Here is a 22,569-nt window from a genome sequence, read left to right as displayed (position 1 = left end):
GAGGCTGCCGTGAGCTGAGATCACGCCACTGCACTCCAGCCTGGATGACAAACTGAGACCCTATCAAAAAAAAAAAAAAAGGCGCCCTGCTCAGTTTTTCCTGAAATGCGCAGCCCTACGCCTGTAGCCAGGAGAGAACTCCCCGAGCCAGCAAAACACAAACTCGGCCAGGAAACGGACCACAAGCCCGCCCGGAGGAGCCAGAAGAAAACGCTGCGCCGCGGGTTCTTCTTCCGGGCCGGCGGCGAGCGCTTCCGGGGCGGCGGCGAGGGAGGTGGAAGTGCAGTGTCCTGGCAGGTGGCTGCTGTAGCTGGGCGGGCCGTGGGAGGCTCCTGAGGTGGGGGCCCGGTCGGGATGGCTGTAGCGGCGGCTGGGGCCGGGAGCGGGCCCTGGGCTGCCCAGGAGAAGCAGTTCCCGCCGGCGCTGCTGAGTTTCTTCATTTACAACCCGCGCTTCGGGCCGCGCGAAGGAGAGGTATGCGGAGGGGGCCGCGCGCGGAGTCAACGGGCCCGAGGGGCGGGCGGCGTCGGTACCCCCCGGGGAGGCGGCCCTGTGGTTCTGCCCACCTCGAGCGGCACAGACCTAGCCTGCGTTGCGCCAGGTGCGAGTACGGACCGGGGACTGCGGCGGGGACCTGACAGCAGGCAGGGACCGCTTCAGGTCCTGGGTCGATGCCTGTCTATGGAATAAAGCCCCGTCGGGTCTATCGCTCCACACCCCAGGTTGAGGCTGTTTGCGCTTTGCTTTGCCTCAGTTCTGGGAAATTAAAATTGAACTTGGCTTTGTTAAGTGGTTAGTCCCTAGCTAGAAGCGTGGAAGCAGAGTGGCAGACGCTAGCCCTCAAATGATGCAAGCCTGGAGGACCCTGTAAAAGTTTTCAGCCAAATGAGGAAATAAATTAATTCCGGGAGGGTGTGTATGTGTGTGCGTTTTGTTTTTCTGAGGTGGGGACGGCGACTTTCTCAAAGGATGTACGGAGCTGTGTTTCATTACCAGCAAGTCACAGTTCTTTTAAAGACTGTCCAGGCTGGGCTCCGTGACTCACGCCTGTAATCCCAGCACTTTAGGAGGCCGAGATAGGAGGATTGCTTGAGGCCAGGAGTTCCAGACCAGCCTGGGCAACATAACAAGACCCCCATCTCTTACCTGCCCCCCCCCTAAAGAAAAATCGAAAAATGAGCCAGGCGTGGTGACATGCACCTGTAGTTCTAGCTACTCAGGAGGCTGAGGCCAGAGGATCACTTGAGCCCGAGTGGTTGAGGCTGCAGGAGAGCTGTAATTGTGCCACTGCACTACAGCCTGGGCCACAGAGACCACATCTCAGAAAAAGAAAAAAAAAACTTGTCAGTTCAAATGTCTGGGAACTGACTGGATTTAATTTTCAGGGAGCTGTGTGTCTGCAGATGTGCACACTTTTATTTCTTATAAGCCTTGGTGTATTACAAATTACCACCAGGAAAGAAATCTAGAGACTGAGTTTTCATAGAAATTGCCTGGTGCTGCTTCAGATATAACGTGACTAACTGAATATCAAAACAGCCTTTCTGGCTGGTAGGCAGTATTTGCACATGACGAGATAATTCCTGTTTTTCTTACTATTTTAAATAATAGAGACGAGGTCTCACTGTGTTGCCCAGGCTGGTCTTGAACTCCTGAGCTCAAGTGATCCTCCCACCTCAGCCTCTCAAAGTGCTAGGATTACAATTCCTGTTTTTCTAAAACGTTTTTGTTTTGTTTTGTTTTGTCATTAGCATGTGTGACACAAGAGGTCGACATTGAACTTAGCGTTTTCAGTAGCTAAGATGAAATGTTTATATTAATGTGCTTCTGTTTCTTCATGTTTCAGGAGGAAAATAAGATTTTATTTTATCATCCAAATGAGGTAGAAAAGAATGAAAAGATTAGAAATGTCGGATTGTGTGAAGCCATTGTACAGTTCACAAGGTAATACCTTTAAGTGTGTCTTTTAGAGTTCAGTGAATTCTTAAAACTTCTGCTGGAGAATTGTCCCAAACGTATTTTTTTAACCTTTGTAGGACCTTTAGCCCATCAAAACCTGCAAAATCTTTACATACCCAGAAGAATAGACAGTTCTTCAATGAACCAGAAGAACATTTCTGGATGGTCATGGTATTTACATACACGGTGTATCTTTCTGAAATTGTACGGTGAAGTTATGGGTGATCTTTACTATTCAGAGTTTGGGAAAGTTCTCTGGCTGTTGCATCCAAGTAACATTAAAATAAAATTAGTTGGAATTTTAAAGTCAAGTTCTTCCTATTTGCTTTATTTGTTCTTGGGGCTGTTTTAAGAAGTTGTGTTTCTGGTGCTATAGCATGTTCAAAGTTTTTAAATTAAGGCAAAATAAAAACCATGGTATAATGAATTCATTGTATAATTTCAGTTTATCAAACTTTGCAGGTTGTTCGGAATCCTATAATTGAAAAACAGAGTAAAGATGGAAAACCAGTTATTGAATATCAAGAGGAGGAGTTGTTGGTAATGTGTCATTATTTATTTATTTTAAATGTATTACTGAGTATGTTGAATCCCTCAATTGGTCGTATTGAAACTCGGTGGCTTTTGCGGAGGTTTCTCGGGGTATATAGCAAAGGTTTATGTTTATCGTTTACATGAGCATGGTCTTTTTAAAATGTATATGCACCCTATCTCACTAATACCTTCTACTCTTCATCTACATTGAAAGCCCTCCTAAAGTAAGGCTTACTGAGTCACAAATTAGAATTTAAACACTTCTGGCTGGGAACAGTGGCTCACACCTATAATCCTAGTACTTTGGGAGGCCGAGGCGGGTAGATCACTTGAGGTCAGGGGTTCAAGACCAGCCTGGCCAACATGGCGGAACCCTGTCTTTACTAAAACTATAAAAATTGGCCAGGAATGGTGGCGCACACCTGTCATCCCGGCTACTCAGGAGGCTGAGGCAGGAGAATCGCTTGAACCAGGGAAGCAAAGGTTACAGTGAGCCAAGATTATACCACTGCGCTCCAGCCTAGACAACAGAGTGAGCCTCCATCTCAAAAAAAAAAAAAAAAAAAAAGTAAACACTTTTTTTCAGCACACAACTATTGTGGGACCAAGTTCATAAACATTATACCGTTACGTCAAGGGTCAGTGTAGCTTTGCCATCTATCCAGTAGACATTGTGTTCCCTTGAATTGAGATCTGTGCTGTTTTTGTGTTTGCAGGACAAGGTTTATAGTTCAGTGCTACAGCAGTGCTACAGCATGTACAAGGTAAGCCTGGCATTCGTTTCTGAGAGTCCAACCAGTTACCCCTATTTATAGGCTCCAGGGTTGTTTAAAGAGAAATCTTTCAATGACTGCAAAGTGACTGTGTATTTATCTTAGAGAAGAAAATAATGAGGCCTTGGAAACAGGTAGTGAGGTTTATGCCCACATTTATTCAGCGAGTATTGAACTCCCTTCTCTCTCTCAGCCTCATAGTGGGAATGTGTCCCCCACTGATGAAAAAGTGTGCCTCTGTCCTCAAGGAACGTACAGAATGCAGATAATTTCATGATTTAAACATTTCAGTGAGGCAGGGCATAGTGTATCACACCTGTAATTTCAGCATTCTGGGAGGCTGAGGCAGGAGGATTGCTTGAGCCCAGGAGTTCAGGACCAGTCTGGGCAATATAGCAAGACCCCATCTCTACAAAAAATTTTTGTACAAGTTAGTCAGGTGTCATGGTGCATGCCTGTAGTCCCAGCTACTTGGGAGGCTGAGGTGGGAGGATCGCTTGAGCCTGGGAGGTCGAGGCTGCAGTGAACTGTGATTGCGCCACCACACTCCAGCCTGAGTGACAGAACGAGATTCCATCTCAAAAAAAAAAAAAAAAAAGGATAAAAATGGTGATTCCATTCATTGAAAGAAAACTGAAAAATAAAAAATAAAAATTTGGGTGATATTACTTATATAAATTGAAACTTCAGGGTAAGTTGAAATTTTTGAAAGATGCCTAGAGCAATTTAGGTGGTTTCATAAATAAGACAGCATTGGCCGGGCGCGGTGGCTCAAGCCTGTAATCCCAGCACTTTGGGAGGCCGAGGTGGGCGGATCACAAGGTCAGGAGATTGAGACCACAGTGAAACCCCGTCTCTACTAAAAATACAAAAAATTAGCCGGGCGCGGTGGCGGGCGCCTGTAGTCCCAGCTACTCAGGAGGCTGAGGCAGGAGAATGGCGTGAACCCAGGAGGCGGAGCTTGCAGTGAGCCGAGATCGCGCCACTGCACTCCAGCCTGGGCAACAGCGTGAGACTCCGTCTCAAAAAAAAAAAAAAAAAAAAAAAAAGACAGCATCACTTAACAGTATTTTTTGTAACTTACATTTTTAACTCAACTTTTATCATTTAAATATTTTCTCTATTGAAAAGAACTGGGAGATTTAATGAGCTGAATTAATCATCTAAAGGAAAGGCCGGACGCGGTGGCTCACGCCTGTAATCCCAGCACTTTGGGAGGCCGAGATGGGGGGATCATGAGGTCAGAAGATCGAGACCATCCTGGCTAACACGGTGAAACCCCATCTCTACTAAAACTGCAAAAACAAAATTAGCCAGGCATGGTGGCAGGCGTCTGTAGTCCCAGCTACTCAGGAGGCTGAGGAGGGAGAATGGCGTGAACCCAGGAGACGGAGCTTGCGGTGAGCCGAGATCATGCCACTGCACTCCAGCCTGGGTGACAGAGTGAGACTCTGTCTCAAAAAATAATAATAATAATAATCTAAAGGAAAAAAAGAACTTCTAGTTCTGCTGAAAAAGTGAGCGTAGGAAATTGATTGTTTTTTTCCTGTGGTCTTTTACCTCATTAGCTTTTTAATGGAACATTTCTAAAAGCCATGGAAGATGGAGGCATCGAGCTTCTGAAAGAAAGATTAGAGAAATTCTTCCATCGGGTAAGTACTTTGAATTTCGTTTATAACTTTAGTGAGCATTCAGCAGATTTTTAGAGAAATATGGACAGACAAGTTTGTTTCTTATGTACAAAAAACCCAGAACTTGAAAGTGGCAAAGAGCCTGAGATGGACCGTCGTAAAACTGGAGCAGCAAGGAAACGCGTGAGGCGTGCGCTCTGGACCCTCCCTCCAGCTGTAAGGCAGAGCTTCCTGCGTTCGCCCAGGGCTCTTAAAGAGTCCTGGAGTCATCGTTTGGCCTCCTTGTGTTTTACCTGCGTCTGTCCTGGGCTTACTCAACAGCCGTCTTTTGTGTGATGGATCAGTTGATAAGGAAAACGTGATTATTGGAGTTGCACATTGTTAGGGATGGGCTCTGTTCACTGAACAGGCATAAGCTGTGTCGATGCAGGAAGAATTACTGGCTGTGGGACTTTGTCAGATGAGCCATTAGGGACATTTGTCCCAAGTGCTGTTCTTCCATTGTAATGGAATTGTGCATATTTCACCCGACCTTGTCAAGCTCAGTTTATCTTTTTTTTAAAAGGAAACAAAAAAAGAGGGTCTTGTCCTGGCTGTTTTGCCCAGGCTGGTGTCAAGCGATCTTCCCTCCTCGGCCTCCCAAAGTGCTGGGGTTAAAGGCATGAGCCAACTCGCCCAGCCCAGTTTCCCTGGAAGAAACAATTCTCAATCTATTTTCTTCTGAAAATACCTTCTGTGTCTATTGTTGAGTTCAACTTTTCTCTCTAAAACAGTTTTCATAGCTATTTTTGAATTTTTTTGTTTCTCTGAATTACTTTTCTTTGTTTTGTCATTTTAATGACCACAATTATCCACTCGCATATTATCTCCTGGTTTCTGTTCTTGTCCTCATTTCTCTTACCCATCGACATATGGATACAACTGTTGTCCTGACTACATATCATTTAGACCTGATTTTAGTATAAGATGGCACTCTCGGCTGGGCGTGGTGGCTCACACCTGTAATCCCAGCACTTTGGGAGGCCGAGGCAGGCAGATCATGAGGTCATGAGTTCAAGACCAGTCTGGCCAACAAGGTGAAACCTCGCCTCTACTAAAAATACAAAAAAACTAGCTGGGCATAGTGGCGCATGCCTGTAATCCTAGCTGTTCTGGAGGCTGAGGCAGGAGAATCGCTTGAACCCAGGAGGCAGAGGTTGCAGAGAGCCGAGATTGCACCACTGCACTCCATCCTGGGCAACAGAGCAGGACTCCATCTCCGGGGGAAAGAAAGATGGCACTGTCTGTAGTATTAATGGATAGATCCCTCATTAGGCTAATCTAATTTGAAGGGCACTACTATAAGGAATTACTTTTTTTTTTTTTTTTTTTTTTTGAGACAGTCTCACTCTTGTCACCCAGGCTGGAGTGCAGTGTGTGATCTTGGCTCACTGCAACCTTCATCTCCCAAGTTCAAGTGATTCTCCTGTCTCAGCCTCCCAAGTAGTTGGGATTACAGGCTACCACGCCCAGCTAATTTTGTATTTTTAGTAGAGACGGGGTTTTGCCATGTTGGCCAGGCTGTTCTCAAACTCCTGACCTCAAGTGATCTGCCTGCTTTGACCTCCCGAAGTGCTGGGATTACAGGCATGAGCCACCGCGCCCGGCCAAGAATTAAATACTTTAAAGTGCTAGCTGGGCACAGTGGCTCATGCCTGTATTCCTAGCGCTTTGGGACACCTAGACATGAGAATCACAGAGGCTGGAAGTTCAAGACCAGCCTGGGCAACATAGCAAGACCCTATCTATACCAAAAAAAAACAAAAAAATTTTGGGCCGGGCGCGGTGGCTCAGGCCTGTAATCCCAGCACTTTGGGAGGCTGAGGCGGATGGATCACGAGGTCAGGAGATCGAGACCATCCTGGCCAACATGGTGAAACCCTGTCTCTACTAAAAAATACAAAAAATTAGCCGGGCGTGGTAGCAGGTGCCTGTAGTCGTAGCTACTCGGGAGGCTGAGGCAGGAGAATGGTGTGAACCTGGGAGTCGGAGCTTGCAGTGAACTGAGATTGCGCCACTGCACTCCAGCCTGGGTGACAGAGTGAGACTCCATCTCAAAAAAAAAAAAAAATTTAACTTTAAAAAGAGGTAAAACACAATACTGAATAAACATTAACTAGATATGTTTGAACTTTGTATCTTGGAATTGGTACTGAGTTCACACTCGGTTACCCATGTTTTCGCCATGGCCTCGTTGTTGTGCTGTTTGCTAGTGTGTAATTGTACCATAAATAAGAGTCTGACATAAGATTATTTTCAGTTATCAAGGAGCATTATATTCAGTGTACTATTAGTAAATTTTATGCCTTACTTTTTTTCCACAGTATTTGCAAACGCTACATTTGCAGTCATGTGACCTACTTGACATTTTTGGTGGAATCAGCTTCTTCCCGTTGGATAAAATGACTTATTTGAAAATCCAGTCCTTTATTAATAGAGTGGAGGAAAGCCTGAATATAGTCAAATACACTGCGTTTCTCTATAACGATCAGCTCATCTGGTAGGTACACCCCAAGGCGTGGTATTAAAAGAAGAAATTGAGATAATAAAAACAGCAGTGACTGGATTGATGGCAGGTTGTCAAACAGGAACTTGTAGGGGGAGGCTGGGTAGGAAGCATCTTCATAGATATTGTCAAAATAAAGCAGTGATTATTTAAAGCAGAACTAGGGTGATTTGGGTTAAAATTTCCAAGCAGAGGAGTTTAAAACTGGTTGCATGAAAGATGAAAGGCTGGGCGCAGTAGCTCACGCCTGTAATCTTAGCACTTTGGGAGGCCGAGTCGGGCAGATCACTTGAGGTCAGGAGTTTGAGACTAGCCTGGCCAACATGGGGAAACCCCGTCTCTACTCAAAATACAAAAATTAGCCGGGCGTGGTGGCTCATGCCTGTAATCCCAGCTACTCGGGAGGCTGAGGCAGGAGAATCGCTTGAACCCGGGAGGCAGAGGTTGCAGTGAGCTAAGATGGCGCTACTACACTCCAGCCTGGCAACAGAGAGAGACTCAGTCTCCAAAAAAAAAATGTTCCTATCAAGTAAGGTTTAGGAATCCTATTTTTCTTTTGGAGTTTTTTCCAAAATGACGAATGTGAGAAGCGGAATTTTTATAGCTTTTTCTTTTCTTAGAGACGGGGTTTATTGTGTTGGTCAGGCTGGTCTCAAGCTCCTGGCCTCAGTGATCCACCCGCCTCAGGCTCCCAAAGTGCTGGGATTACAGGCATGAGCCATTGCACCTGCTTTCTTTTAAAGAAGCTAGAGTTCTTTATTTTAATCCAAGAAATCCAAAGTGTTATACAAACCAGGAAATTACCTGCTATCGTCAAACTGTTTGTGTCCTGCAGTAGGAACAAGGTGGTCACAAGACTGCCCAGCATACGTGACCCCTGAGAGCTGGATGGCAACCGAGGCCGCGCACTTTTGGCCTAGAGTAGGTGGACAGAAGCCGTGGAGGCATAGCAGGGAGTGGCCGGGCCTCCCGCAGCTGTTCCAGGACCCTCAGGTTTTATGTTCCCATTGACTATAGCCCACTTTCTTTTTCTTTTTTTTTTTTTTTTTTGAGACAGAGTCTCACTCTCTTGCCCAGGCCGGAGTACAATGGCACAATCTTGCTTGGCTCACTGCAACCTCCACCTCCTGGGTTCAAGCGATTCTCCTGCCTCAGCCTCTTGAGTAGCTGGGATTACAGGCATGTGCCACCATGCCCAGCTGTTTTGTATTTTTAGTGGAGACAGGGTTTCCCCATGTTGGCCAGGCTGGTTTTAAACTCCTGACCTCAGGTGATTTGCCTGGATTGGCCACCCAAAGTGCTGTGATTACAGGTGTGAGCCACCGCACCTGGCCTAGCCCAGGTCCTTTTTTTTTTTTTTTTTGAGACGGAGTCTCGCTCTCTCGCCCAGGCTAGAGTGCGGTGGCCGGATCTCAGCTCACTGCAAGCTCCGCCTCCCAGGTTTACGCCATTCTCCTGCCTCAGCCTCCCGAATAGCTGGGACTACAGGCGCCCACCACCTCGCCCAGCTAGCTTTTTGTATTTTTTAGTAGAGACGGGGTTTCACCGTGTTAGCCAGGATGGTCTCGATCTCCTGACCTCGTGATCCGCCCGTCTCGGCCTCCCAAAGTGCTGGGATTACAGGCTTGAGCTACCGCGCCCGGCCAGCCCAGTTTCTTAATCAGGGGTGTGGCCATATTTTACTACTATAACGTGAGTTCAGCTAATAGAAAAGGCAAAACTAGTTCCCCTGAAATTTACCTTCCCTGCCAAAATCTTGTGGCTCCATTTTAAGAAGAGAAACAAGTTACTGTAAAGAAATTTGAATCCAGTTAATAAACAACTTGGTGGGTTTCCACATGAACTTTGTTATCTCCTAGGAAGACAACACAAATTTCTGGTGAAAACCCATCTACTTTTTTTTTTGTTGTTGTTTTTGCGGTGGAGTCGCTTTCTGTTGCCCAGGCTGGAGTGCAGTGGCATGATCGATCTTGGCTTGCTGCACCCCCTGCCTCCTGGGTTCAAGCAATTCTGCCTCAGCCTCCTGAGCAGCTGGGATTACAGGTGCGTACCACAACACCCAGCTCATTTTTTTGTAGAGATGGAGTTTCACCATGTTGGCCAGGCTGGTCTCGAACTCCTGACCTCAAGTGATCCACCTGCCTCAGCCTCCCAAAGTGCTGGGATTACAGGCGTGAGCCACCGTGCCCAGCCTCCACCTATTTTTTAATTTGACAAATTGTATATGAGGCAACCTTCCACTGTACTGACTCTGCTGTAGTTGCTTTCTGTGATACGCACACGATGTTAGTAAGTGAAATACTGCCGTGGAATGTAGGAGATGGGAGGATAGTTGTGCTCCTGTAGCATCAGGTCTGCAGAGGGAGTGGCTCCTCCCCAGATGAAAATGACAGGAGGTGCTTGCAAGTGACATGCATCCACGGTGATAGGGAGATGTAGTGTGAGAAGCCGGAATCCAGCAGCAGTGGCCCATGCCCTTGTCTCCACCGAAAAGAGAAGAGCAGCTGAGATTCTGATCTCTGGGACGGACACAAGCCTTGCCGTGGGTGCAACCTCCTGAGAGTGAGGAAGAACGAAAGAGCAGAGGGTCCTCCAGGAGCTCATTCTGGGAGACGCTGGAGCCAGAGTGACCAGCAGCATTGGCCCTTGGAAGCCTGGAGTCACAGGACAATCTGGCGCCCAGCTCCAGGGATCCTGCTGGCATCGTCATCTTGGAATAGCATCTGAGGGGTAGAGCAGGGCACAGCTCTGGTGGCTGCACAGAACTGTTCTGTTGTCACCTCCAGTGTGCTCGTGGGGGAGAGGTCAGTCCCAGGAAGTAGCAACAAAAAGAACCTTCAAGAAAAACAGCATGTTACTCCAGTTGCGATTGCTTCCACCTGTCATCCCAGCACTCTGGGAGGCTGAGGCAGGAGGATCACCTGAGACCAGGAGTTCAAGACCATCCTGGGCAACATAGACTGTATCTCTACAAAAAATGCAAAAAAAAAAAATCAGCTGAGCACTGTGGTGCGCACTTAACAGTCCCAGCTACAGAGACTATAGAGGTTGAGGCCGGAGAATCACTTGAGCCCAGAAGTTTGAGGTTGCAGTGAGCTATGATAGCACCACTGTACTCCAGCCTGGGTGACAGAGCAAGACCCTGTCGAAGAAAAAAACAGCACGTTTTGACAGAATTGCTCATTCCGAAGCTGTTGTATTTAAATGCCAAGAAAGACTTTTAAACCAGGTGTGGTGGCACATACCTATGGTCCCAGCTACTGGGGAGGAGGAGGCAGAAGGATCGCTTGAGCCAGGAGTTACTTGGAGACCAGCCTGGACAATATATAATGAGGCTCTGTTGTCTCAGCCTGGACATTATATTGTCATTATGTTGTCTCAGCCTGAACAATATGAGGCTCTGTCTCCACCAAAAAGGGGGAAATAAAAGAATTTGTCACAGAGTAAATATTACCCTTATGTATTTATTTAGTATATTGTTTTGATTTTTTTTTTGGGACAGAGTCTCACTTGCTCGGTCGCCCAGGCTCTAGTGCCGTGGCGTGATCTCAGCTCACTTCAACCTCCGCCTCCCAGGTTCAAGCGATTCTCATGCCTCAGTCTCCCAAGTAGCTGGGATTAGAGGCGTGTGCTATCAGTCCTAGCAAAATTTTGTGTTTTTTAGTAGAGCCGGTGTTTTGCCATGTTGGCCAGGCTGGTGTTGAACTCCTGACCTCAGGTGATCTGCCCACCTTGGCCTCCCAAAACCTGCTGGGATTACAGGTGTGAGCCACCGCGCCTGGGCACCTTCAGGATATTTCAGTGATCTTGAATAGAAAACCCCCAGATCCAGCCTCACTGTCTGTCTGTCTCTCTCCTTTTAAAAAACTGATTCCAGAGTCTGATGCCTGCTACTTTCTCTGTGCTTTCTCCACGTGCTGCTCTTTGCTGCCTCATTTCAGATTAGAAGGTTTGCCTGAAGCTTGTTTTTCTCCTCCTCCTTTTTCTACACCGAGATGCGGAGAATTAAAATCCATATACATTTCTGAGACCTAGGATCACGTTCCCTGTCTACAGCACACCCATATTTTCCCGGGGAACTAGGGGAGAGAATGTGGGGTTACCGTAAAACCCAGGAAGCTAAGAGACATCTGCTGCTAAAATGAAACAGTGTGGCTTTGGAGGTTTCCTGCATAATCCTACATGGAATTCAACCAGTCCGATCCCTTGTGACTTTTTATCTCAAATGGCTTGTAAAATACAAGACTACGTAGGAGTAGCCTTTTGCAGGTCAGGATGAAGTTCCAGTGCCTGGACTCCAGTTTAACTCTTTGCCTTCCTGAACTTCGCAGTCAGGAGGTGAGCCTCTTGATATAATGTTAAAGAAAAAAGCACCGGTAGTCGCAGCTACTCAGGACGCTGAGGTGGGAGGTTCGCTTGAGCCTAGGAATCGGAGGCTGCAGCGAGCTGTGGGCGCACCACTGTAATCCAGCCTGGGCGACAGACGAGACTCATCTCTTGAAAACTGAAAAAAGATGAGGCCAGGCACAGTGGCTCACATACGTAATCCCAGCACTTTAGGAGGCTGAGGCAGGAGCACTGCTTGAGTCCAGGAGTTTGAAACCAGCCTGGTGACATAGCAAGACCCCCATCTCTACATAAAGTAGAAAAATTAGTTGGGCATGGTGGTGCACGCCTGTAGTCCCAGCTAGTCCGGAGGCTGAAATGGGAGGACAGCTTAAGCCCTGGAGGCCAAGGCTGCAGTGAGCCGTGATTGCACGACTGCACCCGGCCTGGGTGACAGAGCAAGACATTGTCTCAAAGTTTTTTTTGTTTTTTTAAATAAAAAATGAGCTTTATCCAGGGCTTAAATTTTTTTGGAAAAGTTTGACAAAGTATACCACGTAAATTCAGATTTACCTCAGTACTAAGAATTATGTTTAGGAAAAAGGAAACTCATTTTGATCTCAGGTAGAAAAATAGATTGTTTTGAGTTTTATGTAGCTTTAGACTTTAAAAAGTTAGAATTTATTCTGTGTCACTAAAAATGACTTGAGAAAAAAAAATTTTTTTTAAATGAACTTTATCACAGCAGTGGAAAGACGGAAGACAATTCCAAAACGTTTAACCCAGTGCTTTTCTGATGTTCCAGGAGTGGATTAGAACAAGATGACATGAGAATTTTATACAAATACCTTACCACCTCCCTTTTTCCAAGGCACATGGAGCCTGAGGTATGATGGGGACCATCGCTGCACACACTTACTCACATCCAGGGACACAGAGGGGGCGGGTGGAGTGCGATGGTGGTGCGTGAGAGCATTTCTGATCATTGCTGATGTATATTTTGACTTAGTGTGATATTTATGTCGTTGTGTATCAATTAGCACAGAAAACCACATGCAGCTCTCCTCCAGTGTGTGACATTCCGATGTGACACAGAAAGCATCGTTTCATGTGTGTGTGTGTTGGTTTTGTGTGTTTTTGTTTGTTTGTTTTTTGAGACGGAGTCTTGAACTTTTGCCCGGGATGGAGAGGTTCAAGCGACTCTCCTTGCCTTGGCCTTACAAGTAGCTGGGATTTACAGGCGCCTGCCACCACGCCCAGCTGATTTTTTTGTATTTTTAGTAGAGATGGGTTTCACCATGTTGGCCAGGCTGGTCTCGAACTCCTGACCTCGTGATCTGCCTACCTTGGCCACCCAAAGTGCTGGGATTATAGGCGTTAGCCACCGCCCCCAGTCCAGAAAGCATGTTTTTAAGAGGAGTAGAGGAAAAATTGGATTTCATTTTATTTTTAATTTATATATTTTATTTATTGAGACAGAGTTTTGTTCTTGTCGCCCAGGCTGGAGTGCAATGGTGCAATCTCCGCTCACTGCAACTTCCACCTCCTGAATTCAAACAATTCTCCTGCCTTAGGCTTCCGAGTAGCTGAGATTACAGGCGTCCGCCACCACGCCCAGCTAATTTTTGTATTTTTAGTAGAGATGGGGTTCCACCATGTTGGCCAGGCTGGTCTCGAACTCCTGATCTCAGGTGATTGACCTGCCTCAGCCTCCCAAAGTGCTGTGATTACAGGTGTGAGCTGCCACTCCTGGCCGAAAAATTGGATTTTAGATCAGGTTCTAAAATCAGGTTTAGATCAGGTTAAAATGCCAGTGATCTTTAAAACAGTCAACCTGTGTCGTCTTCTCTGTCAACATGAGACCTAATTTTCAGTAGATGTCTTAGTGCCGACCTGGCTTTCCACTCTAGTACTGAATTTCCCGGTTTTCCCAGAGAACTTGTAAATGATATCACTGTGTTCTCCTGAAAGTATTTTCAGAGCTTAACACACAAAAATCATTGGGCTCAGCTGAACTCACTCTCTCCGCTTGTTCGTTCCCTCCCTCTTGTCCTCCCTCTCTCCAATTTTTTTTTTTTTTTTTTTTTTTTTTTTTTTAGAGACAAGGTCTCTCTGTGTTGACTTAGCTGGTCTCAAACTCCTGGGCTCAAGCGGTCCTTCCACCTCAGCCTCCCAGGTAGCTGAGACTACAGGTGTATGCCACCACACCTGGCTATGTTTTTTTGTAGAGATGGGATCTTGCCATATTGCCCAGGCTGGTCTCAAAACCCCTGGGCTCAAGTAATCTGCCTGCCTCGGCCTCCCAAAGTGCTGGGATTATAGGCATGAGCCACCTCACCTGGCCAAAAATTGAAAACCTAGCCGGGTGTGGTCACACATGCCTATATCAGGAGGCTGAGGTGGGAGGATTGCTTGAGCTCAGGAGTTCAAGGCTACAGTGAGTCATTATCATGCCACACTGCATTCCAGCCTGGGCAACAGAACAAGATCCTGTCTCTAAAAGAAAAAGACAAATAGTATGGAAGCAACTAGTAGATAATGAATGCTGTTTTTCAAAGCTTGGAAAATAAATAAAAAGTCTGATAAGTCATTCTCAACATTAAATTTATTTGCAGTTAGCAGGAAGGGATTCTCCAATAAGAGCAGAAATGCCAGGAAATCTTCAGCACTATGGAAGGTAGGACTTCTGTTCTTTGATTTAAGATACTGGGTTTTCTTCCTTTTCCTTTCTTGTTTTTTTTTTTTTTTTTTCTCGACTCAGAGTCTGGCTGTGTTACCCAGCCTGGAGTGCAGTGGCAAGATCTCGGCTCACTGCAACCTCTGCCTCCCAGGCTCAAGCGATTCTCATGCCTCAGCCTCCCCAGTAGCTGGAACTACAGGCACAAGCCACTATGCCTGGCTAATTCATTTTGTATTTTTAGTAGAGACATGATTTCATCATGTTGGCCTGGCTGGTCTTGAACTCCTGACTTCAAGTGATCTACCTACCTTGGCCTCCCAAAGTGCTGGGATTACAGGTATGAGCCACCATGCCTGGCCTGTTATCTTTTTGGTAAAGATAATATGGACGTTGAAATATCTTTGTGCCATCTGATTGACAGTAATCAACAAAGGAAAGTTTACTGTTTCTAGTGAGTTAAAACTTACTTTAGCATATCCTTTTTTTTTTTTTCGATGGAGTGTCTGTCGCCCAGGCTGGAGTGTGGAGTGCAGTGGCACGACCTCAGCTCACTACAGCCTCCGCCTCCCGGGTTCAAGCAATTCCCCTGCCTCAGCCTCTCGAGTGGCTGGGATTGCAGGTACCCACCACCAGGCCCAGCTAATTTTTGTGTTTTTAGTAGAGATGAGGTTTTGCCATGTTGGCCAGGCTGGTCTTGAACTCCTGACTTCAGGTGATCCACCCACCTCAGCCTCCCAAAGTGCCGGGATTATAGGCGTGAGCCATCATGCCCAGCCAGCATATTCTGATACGGTGTTATCCAAATAGCACCTGGCATCGAAAGCAACTGGTGAATATTAAGCAGGGATGTGTTCTGTTTCTAGATTCCTGATTCTAATTCACCTCATTGAATCAAGTCATGTCTGTTCTTGCTTTTAAGATTTCTTACCGGACCCTTGAACCTTAATGATCCAGATGCAAAATGCAGATTCCCCAAAATTTTTGTAAATACAGATGACGCTTATGAAGAGCTCCATTTAATTGTTTATAAGGTAACCACTTTTTTCCCTCCGGCGTTACTGATTAATACTGAAGTCGATCTTTCTTGCACGTGTACACGAGTGCGTATGCAAACCTCTTAAATGTTTCTTGGAAAAGATGTTGGAAGTTCTGATTATGGTAAAACTCAAAATGGGTGTTCTTCTAGAGTAATAAGTTTATTTTCAGCTCCTTTTAAACAGTTTTGTTATTAGTGAAAGAGGAACTGTTTAAGATGGTGATTCATAAACGTGTGAAGTCCCACGTGCTCTCAAACCAAAGGCTGTCAGAGGTTGGTGCTCCCTGTTCTCGAAATGGCTCTAGATGGGGGCCGTGGCCACGTGTCTGTGCATGTTGCTTTTGCTCTGATTTTAAGGCTATGGGCTTGCTAATTCCATAAGGATCGTATTTGTTTCTGTCAGGACATCATCTTGTAAGGATATGTACTCAGGTTGTGTTTCTAATTAAAGGCAGTTTTTGGTTCAAGAAAGAAGACGAGCATGTGTATGTGCTTCTCTTCTTTCCTGCCTGAGGCTGCGGAGAAGTTTTCATTCATAAAGGCTCAGAAATGATGCTGTTGGGGAACAGGAAGGAGCGGGGTGTGTCAGGATAAAGGAGTCCTGTCCGTCTCTAGAAGGTAGACGGGACTTGTCAGCCACGCCTGATGGAGGGCGGTGCCGGAACAGGCCTGGAATACGAGTGGCAACCCTGTGCTAAGGCAAAGGACCCACAGCCCTGTGGAAGCCCAGAGAAGCTCCTGACTTGGAGGAGGGGTCACCTGAGTTGTCAGAGTGGGGACTGGGCCTGGAAAGGTGGGGAAGTGAAGTGAAGTATGGCAGAGAGGCCAGTCAGCCTCCCCTTCCCCCATCCTTGCACAGATAGGCCCGCGGCTGAGCATCCATCCCTGGGTGACAAGTGAGGGTCTGTTTAAAGAAAGGAAACAGTCTGAAGAGACCCCGAGTGGCTAACGTGGATGTCTGCCCCTGAGAATGAGGCCCTGCTCATTCTGGCATTTCTGTCACCCAGACGGAACTGAGACCTTCATCCTACTCTGAGTGAAGCCTGGTGAGCCTTCTCGTTCCCTCATTGTTAAATATGGCTGCAAAAACAAAAGTAGAGGTCTCAAAAGAAACAAAAATGATTCCGAGGACAGACAAGAACTTTAAAAAATTAGTATCCACTAATTAGAAGAGTTGTATCTATTAATATAAAATGGAAATGGGCCAGGTACAGTCCCAGCACTTTGGAAGGCCACGGTGGATCACTTGAGGCCAGGAGTTGGAGGCCAGCCTGGGCAACATAGTAAGACCCTGTGTCGAAGAAAAATGTTTAAAAATTAGCCAGGCATGGTAGTGCTCATCTGTAGTCCCAGCTGCTCAGGAGGCTGAGGCAGGAGAACCACTTGAGCCCAAGAGTTGGAGGCTGCAGTGAGCTATGATCACACCACTGCATTCTAGCTTGGGTGACAGAGTGAAACCCTGTCTCAAAAATAATGAAACTGGCATCAACAGTTTCATATGTAGCACCAGACATTATGTGACAGTGGAAGAGAGATTTTCTCTCTTAAATTTGAGCATAGAGTTCTTTGCCATGCCAAGCTGTCAACCACAGATGAGACAAAAGACATTAGCACAGGCACGGTGGCTTACGCCTGTAATCCCAACACTTTGGGAGGCCGAGGTGGGCAGATCACCTGAGGTCTGGAGTTCGAGACCAGCCTGGCCAACATGGGGAAACTCTATCTCTACTAAAAATACAAAAAATTAGCCGGGCATGGTGGCACACGCCTGTAATCCCAGCTACTCTGGAGGCTGAGGCAGGAGAATCACTTGTACCCGGGAGGCGGAGGTTGCAGTGAGCTGAGATTACGCCACTGCACTCCAGTCTGGGCAACAGAGCAAGACTCTCTCAAAAAAAACGTTAAACATGAAAAGCCTCAAAAAGTTTACCCTCATGCACCCTTCCTCAGGGTGTCACACAGGGTCATCCATTAGCAGAATAAGTGAACAAACCAGGAAAGAACAGTTGGGAATCCAGAGCAGTAGTTCTCACGCATGAGACGGTACAAGGAAATCTTGGGGTGATCAGGCTCTTAAGGTCTGCTGGCGACACCCCGCCTCCAGCAGCTCCGTAACCAAGCAGGAGGAGGGAGGGCTCCAGGGTTCAAGCTGCCAAAATAAAAAGATGTTTCGTTCATCACGTGGTGTGCTTGAGAGAGTCAAAGTTGGGCTGTGACAGAGGCAGGGAAGGGGAGATTCCAGGAAGAGCCTACAAAAAGATGTGGTCGAAAAAGCAAACCAAAATGTTGGAGGTGTAATTTAGAGCAGGAATTGGAGTAGGAAGAATGTCCATTTGTGGATCAGGCGAAAATCTGAGACCCCATCTCAAGAAAAAAATCATTCCCCTTTGAATGACCCAGGTAATGACTCTGAAATCTCCATAAGCCTGGTGTGTAATATGCTGTTGATTGCATTTCTGTTTTTAAAGTCAATCTATAGACATAATTTGGGGTGTGATAATGGGATTGTGGCTGTGTTAAAGGGCCCTTACGTTTTTCTTAATGACTTTGAGATACAGCGCACGTACCATACAACTCACCCTTGTACACTTAAAATGTACAATTTAGTGATTTCTAGTTGCAAAGTTCATGAGTCTCCAAGACCATCCTCACTTCTGACACCAGCTGCGAGTTTGGGAGTCTCCATGACCACCTTTAGGGTAAGAGTTCACTAGAAGTACTACAGGACTCAGAAAAGGCTTTCTACAGCAGTACGCCCGAGGCAAAGGCCATGTGTTCCAGAACCCCCAGGGGGTGCCTGAAACCAGGGACAGTACCAAACCTTCACATACTGTGTTTTTCCTGTACATACATGCCTGCGATAATGTTTAATTTATACATTCAGTACAGTAAGAGATTAATAGCAATAATAAGGCCGGGCACAGTGGCTCACACCTGTAATCCCAGCACTTGAGGCCGAGGCAGGTGGATCACTTGAGGCCAGGAACTTGAGACCAGCCTGGCCAGCATGGTGAAACCCTGCCTCTACTACAAATATAAAAATCAGCCAGGCATGATGGCATGCACATGTAATCCGAGTTACTCAGGAGGCCGAGTCAGGAGAATCGCTTGAACCTGGGAGGCGGAGGTTGCAGTGAGCCAAGATAGTGCCATTGTACTCCAGCCTGGACAACAGAGTGAGACCCCATCTCACAAAAAGTGATAGTAATCATGATTGGACAATAACAATACACTGCAATAAAAGTAATGAGAATGTGGTTTGCTTCCCCCTTACCGCAGTATTTTATTACACTGTCCCTCACATGACCGAAACCACGGGAAGCAAAACCAGGGATAAGGAAGAATATACGCACAGCTGTGGTTTATTACGGTGAAAGAAGAATACAGGTTAAAATCAGCCCGGGGAAGAGGCACATGGGGCAGGGCCCAGGAGCCACCAATGGAAGGACTCCATTTGCTTTAGGTTTGTTTGGTTTTTTGGGTTTCTGGGTTTTTGGTTTTTGGTTTTTGTTTTTGAGATGGAGTCCCGCTCCGGTGTGAGCTTCCGGCTGTCCTCTCCCGTTGGGGTCATGCGGACAGCACAGTGCCTGTTTCCCCATCGAGGATGTATGGCAGTCTCTATGGAGTGCTGCCATCCAGGAAAGCTCACCTGAGCCTCGAGATCCAGAGTTTTTACTGGGGATTGGCCACAGAGACACAGCTGGCCCCGTGTGGCCGGCCTTAGTCTCCAGCCCTCCAGAGGTGGAGCGGGTGCTGTACGGGCTTGGGCTGTAAGGGATATTGGCCTGTAGTTTTGTTTTCTTGTGATATCTTTAGGCAATGCTGGCCCAATAGAATGTGTTGGGAAGTGTTCCCTCCTATTTTTTTGGAAGACAGTGAAGCACTGGTGTTAATTCCTCTTTACATGTTTCATAGAATTCACAATCAAGCTCTCTGCATCTGGGCTTTTCTTTGTGGGAAGTTTTAAAGTTAATTAACTGTGCGTAGTGTTCCATTATTGGAACACTAAGCTTGTGGGAGTTATTTATATCCTGCTGAAGGTCATCACCAAGGTCTCATTTTTCACAGAAAAGATTTACAACCTCCAGCATAAGTAAGTTAATTTCTTTACTTGTTAGAGGTTTGATTTTGTTTCTTCTTGAGTCAGCTTTGGTAGTTTGTGTCTTTCTAGGAATTTGTCTGCTTCAATTTGATTTGATTTGTCAGCACACGGGTTTTCATGGTATTATAGGTAAAGCCGGGTACGCCTTCATTTTTCCTGTAAAGTCAGTAGTGATGTCTCCTCTTTCATTCCTGGTTTTAGTAATTTGAGTCTTCTCTGTTTGTTTCTTGTCCTACAGTCTAGCTGAAGGTTCTTCATACTTCTGGAATCTTCACAAGAAAAAAGGAAAAGGTTTTCAATGTTGGTCTTTTCACAGAACTCACTTTTGGTTTCATTTATTTTCTCTATGATTTTTCTCTATCGAGTTTGTTTCTGCTCTCACCTTTTAGTATTTCCTTCCATTTGCTTTAGGTTTGTTTTTTTTTTGAGACAGTCCCACTCTGTCACCCAGGCTGGAGTGCACTGGCACAGTCTCGGCTCACTGCAACCTCTGCCTCCTAGGTTCACACAATTCTCTTGCCTCAGCCTCCTGAGTAGCTGGGATTATAGGCGCACACCACCACGCCCAGCTAATTTTTTTGTACTTTTAGTAGAGACGGGGTTTCACCATGTTAGGCTGGTCTCAAACTCCTGACCTCAGGTGATCTACAAGCCTCGGCCTCCCAAAGTGCTGGGATTACAGGTGTGAGCCACCGCACCCAGCCCCACTTGCTTTAGGTTTAGTTGACTCCTTTGTCCAGGATCTTAAGACGAAAGGTCAGGTCACTGATTTGAGATCTTTCATCTCTGAGACAGGATCTCGCTCTCTGAAGTGGGAAGAGGTACTGGGGCAGGTGGGAATGTGATTTCAGGAGCGGAGGCCTGTGGCTGGTGGAAGGCGGCCAGCGGAGGAAATAGAATGGCTGTAAACCATAGAGGAGGAGGGGGGAAGGCAGATGAGGGGTGACACGCGTCATGACATGAGCAGGAAGTAAATACGATGTCTAAAGAGGATACGCTAAAGAGTTAGGATAAGCCTGTTGTCTAATAACAGTTTAAAGTGGTTGCCAGGGAGGAGAGCTCAGAGAAGGAAGTCTGTGGCTTTCATCGTCAGGCTTGATAGGCTTGATGTTCTTTTGAGCCTTTTTTTTTTTTTTTGGAGACGGAGTCTCGCTCTGTCGCCGAGGCTGGAGTGCAGTGGCGGGATCTTGGCTCACTGCAAGCTCTGCCTCCCGGGTTCATGCCATTTTCCTGCCTCAGCCTCCTGAGTAGCTGGGACTACAGGCACCCGCCACCACGCCCGGCTAATTTTTTGTATTTTTAGTAGAGACGGGATTTCACTGTGTTAGCCAGGATGGTCTCGATCTCCTGACCTCGTGATCTGCCTGTCTCGGCCTCTGAAAGTGCTGGGATTACAGGCGTGAGCCACCGCACCTGGCCTGTTGAGCCTTTTTTTTACCATAATTGCTTTGATAAATTTTAAACATTTTTGGTTATCTGTGGTCCTGGTTGTTGTAGGTTGCTATGTCTATGTCATAACTGCAATTATTTGCTATAATAAAGTGAGACAAGATGATATCCATTTACTGTCTTTGTAAACTTGTGTCAGTGGAAATCATCACAGAATAATTGACAGTTTCTGCCAATTCTCTCTCTGGAATATACACAGATGAAAACTATGAACCCCTAAGTCCCCATCACACAAGTGAATAAGATTCTGGTTTTGTTGCCTCTCTGTGTTGTGTTGTTGGGTTTGCAAGAGCATTTTAAGTCCTCACGTCAGTCACGGACACTTCCCTGTGCTCTCTGAGGAGGATGTCTGTGGTCACCTCCCCACAGGCACCGTCACACCTGACAAGGTGCACAGCGCTCCTCTCGCATCACGGAATGGGCAGCCTGCGTCCAGATGGCTCTGGTTGACTGAAAAACATCTTTTTACCATTGATTTGTCCCCGTCGACTTTGAACAGATTGTGATTATATGAAAGTCTCCTTTTTTCTACCGTTTCATAACCTTAGGTTTGTTGTCTTCCCAGGCCATGAGTGCGGCTGTGTGCTTTATGATCGACGGTAGGTACGCGCCTTCATCTGATTTCAGCCTGACTAGGCTTTTTGTACTTTGCTGCATCCTGTTCTTAAATGATAAATATGTTTTGGGGGTTTCAGTTGTTTGGGGGTTTTTTGTTTGAGACGGGGTTTCACTCTTGGAGCGCAGTGGCACGATCGTAGCTCACTGTAGCCTTGACCTCCTGCGTTCAAGTGATCTTCCCATCTGGGCCTCCCGGGTCGCTGGGACCTGCCAGCCCACACGGTCGCACCCAGCTAATGTTGTTGTTATTTAGACAGGGTCTCGCTGTGTTGGCCAGGCTAGTGTCAAACTCCTGGGCTCAAGTGATCCCCCCACCTTAGCCTCCCAAATTGCTGGGATTTCGGGCGGGAACCCCCACACCCAGCCCATTAAATGATAAATGTGTTGTCGTCAGCAATGTAGAGGCACAGAGAGGAGCCTGTTCCCCATCTGGGACCCCCCTGGCTCCTGAACTAGCCATTGCTCGTATTTTTTAAGTCCTAGTCGTCCCACTTGTCAGCAGAATGTGGGCATCTTTCTGTGCCCCGCCGACCGCGAGCTGGAGACAGCGGTGGCACCTCTCCCGGGGGGCACTGAGGATGGAATGAGGTCGTGTGTGCGAAGCACCAAACAGCACCTGGCCCGTGAGTGCTGTGGAATGTTTGTTAAATAAACACACGACCTTCTGAGGCGTTTCTGGGGTCGGCAGCCGTTTACCACCCCACAGGGTTCACCTCAGTCACCTTTCCACAGTGAGAGGTCTTTGCCTTTTTCCATCTGAAACGTAAGCGGTTTTCCATCTTCTGTTTCTCTTGTATTTGAGGAGCAGGAGGGGCCTGAGCGTTTCATCGTTTGCTTTCCCAGATCAGTGACGTTTTCGTTTGAATACAGTTGTTCAGCATCGGACAGTCACATGAATCTTACCGGTTTGTTTTGT

At 46.6% G+C, this 22,569-nt stretch overlaps 1 protein-coding gene across 7 annotated transcripts in view; it reads left to right on the top strand.

Moving 5' to 3' along the window:
• The first annotated feature begins 282 nt into the window (after positions 1-282).
• The window catches only part of LOC718128 (CCZ1 vacuolar protein trafficking and biogenesis associated), a 28,733-nt gene continuing 6,446 nt past the window's right edge, over positions 283-22,569 (top strand). For 3 of the 7 annotated variants that reach the window (XR_013415024.1, XM_015133273.3, XM_077996171.1), the window contains exons 1-11: positions 283-474; positions 1,847-1,944; positions 2,037-2,130; positions 2,422-2,499; positions 3,210-3,257; positions 4,835-4,918; positions 7,261-7,436; positions 12,574-12,655; positions 14,384-14,445; positions 15,368-15,479; positions 21,601-21,634. Coding sequence is in view for 6 of the 7 variants with exons in the window: in XM_015133273.3 (XP_014988759.2) it covers positions 355-474; positions 1,847-1,944; positions 2,037-2,130; positions 2,422-2,499; positions 3,210-3,257; positions 4,835-4,918; positions 7,261-7,436; positions 12,574-12,655; positions 14,384-14,445; positions 15,368-15,479; positions 21,601-21,634 (988 nt within the window). In the remaining variant the exon portion in view is untranslated. The remainder of the gene's footprint in view (positions 475-1,846; positions 1,945-2,036; positions 2,131-2,421; positions 2,500-3,209; positions 3,258-4,834; positions 4,919-7,260; positions 7,437-12,573; positions 12,656-14,383; positions 14,446-15,367; positions 15,480-21,600; positions 21,635-22,569) is intronic. The other 4 variants (XM_028845138.2, XM_077996172.1, XM_028845139.2 and 1 more) reach the window with 2 other exon arrangements.

The sequence above is a fragment of the Macaca mulatta genome, chromosome 3 (assembly GCF_049350105.2).
Source record: "Macaca mulatta isolate MMU2019108-1 chromosome 3, T2T-MMU8v2.0, whole genome shotgun sequence".
Classification (NCBI taxonomy): domain Eukaryota; kingdom Metazoa; phylum Chordata; class Mammalia; order Primates; family Cercopithecidae; genus Macaca; species Macaca mulatta.
This window is presented reverse-complemented; position numbering and strand designations above follow the sequence as displayed.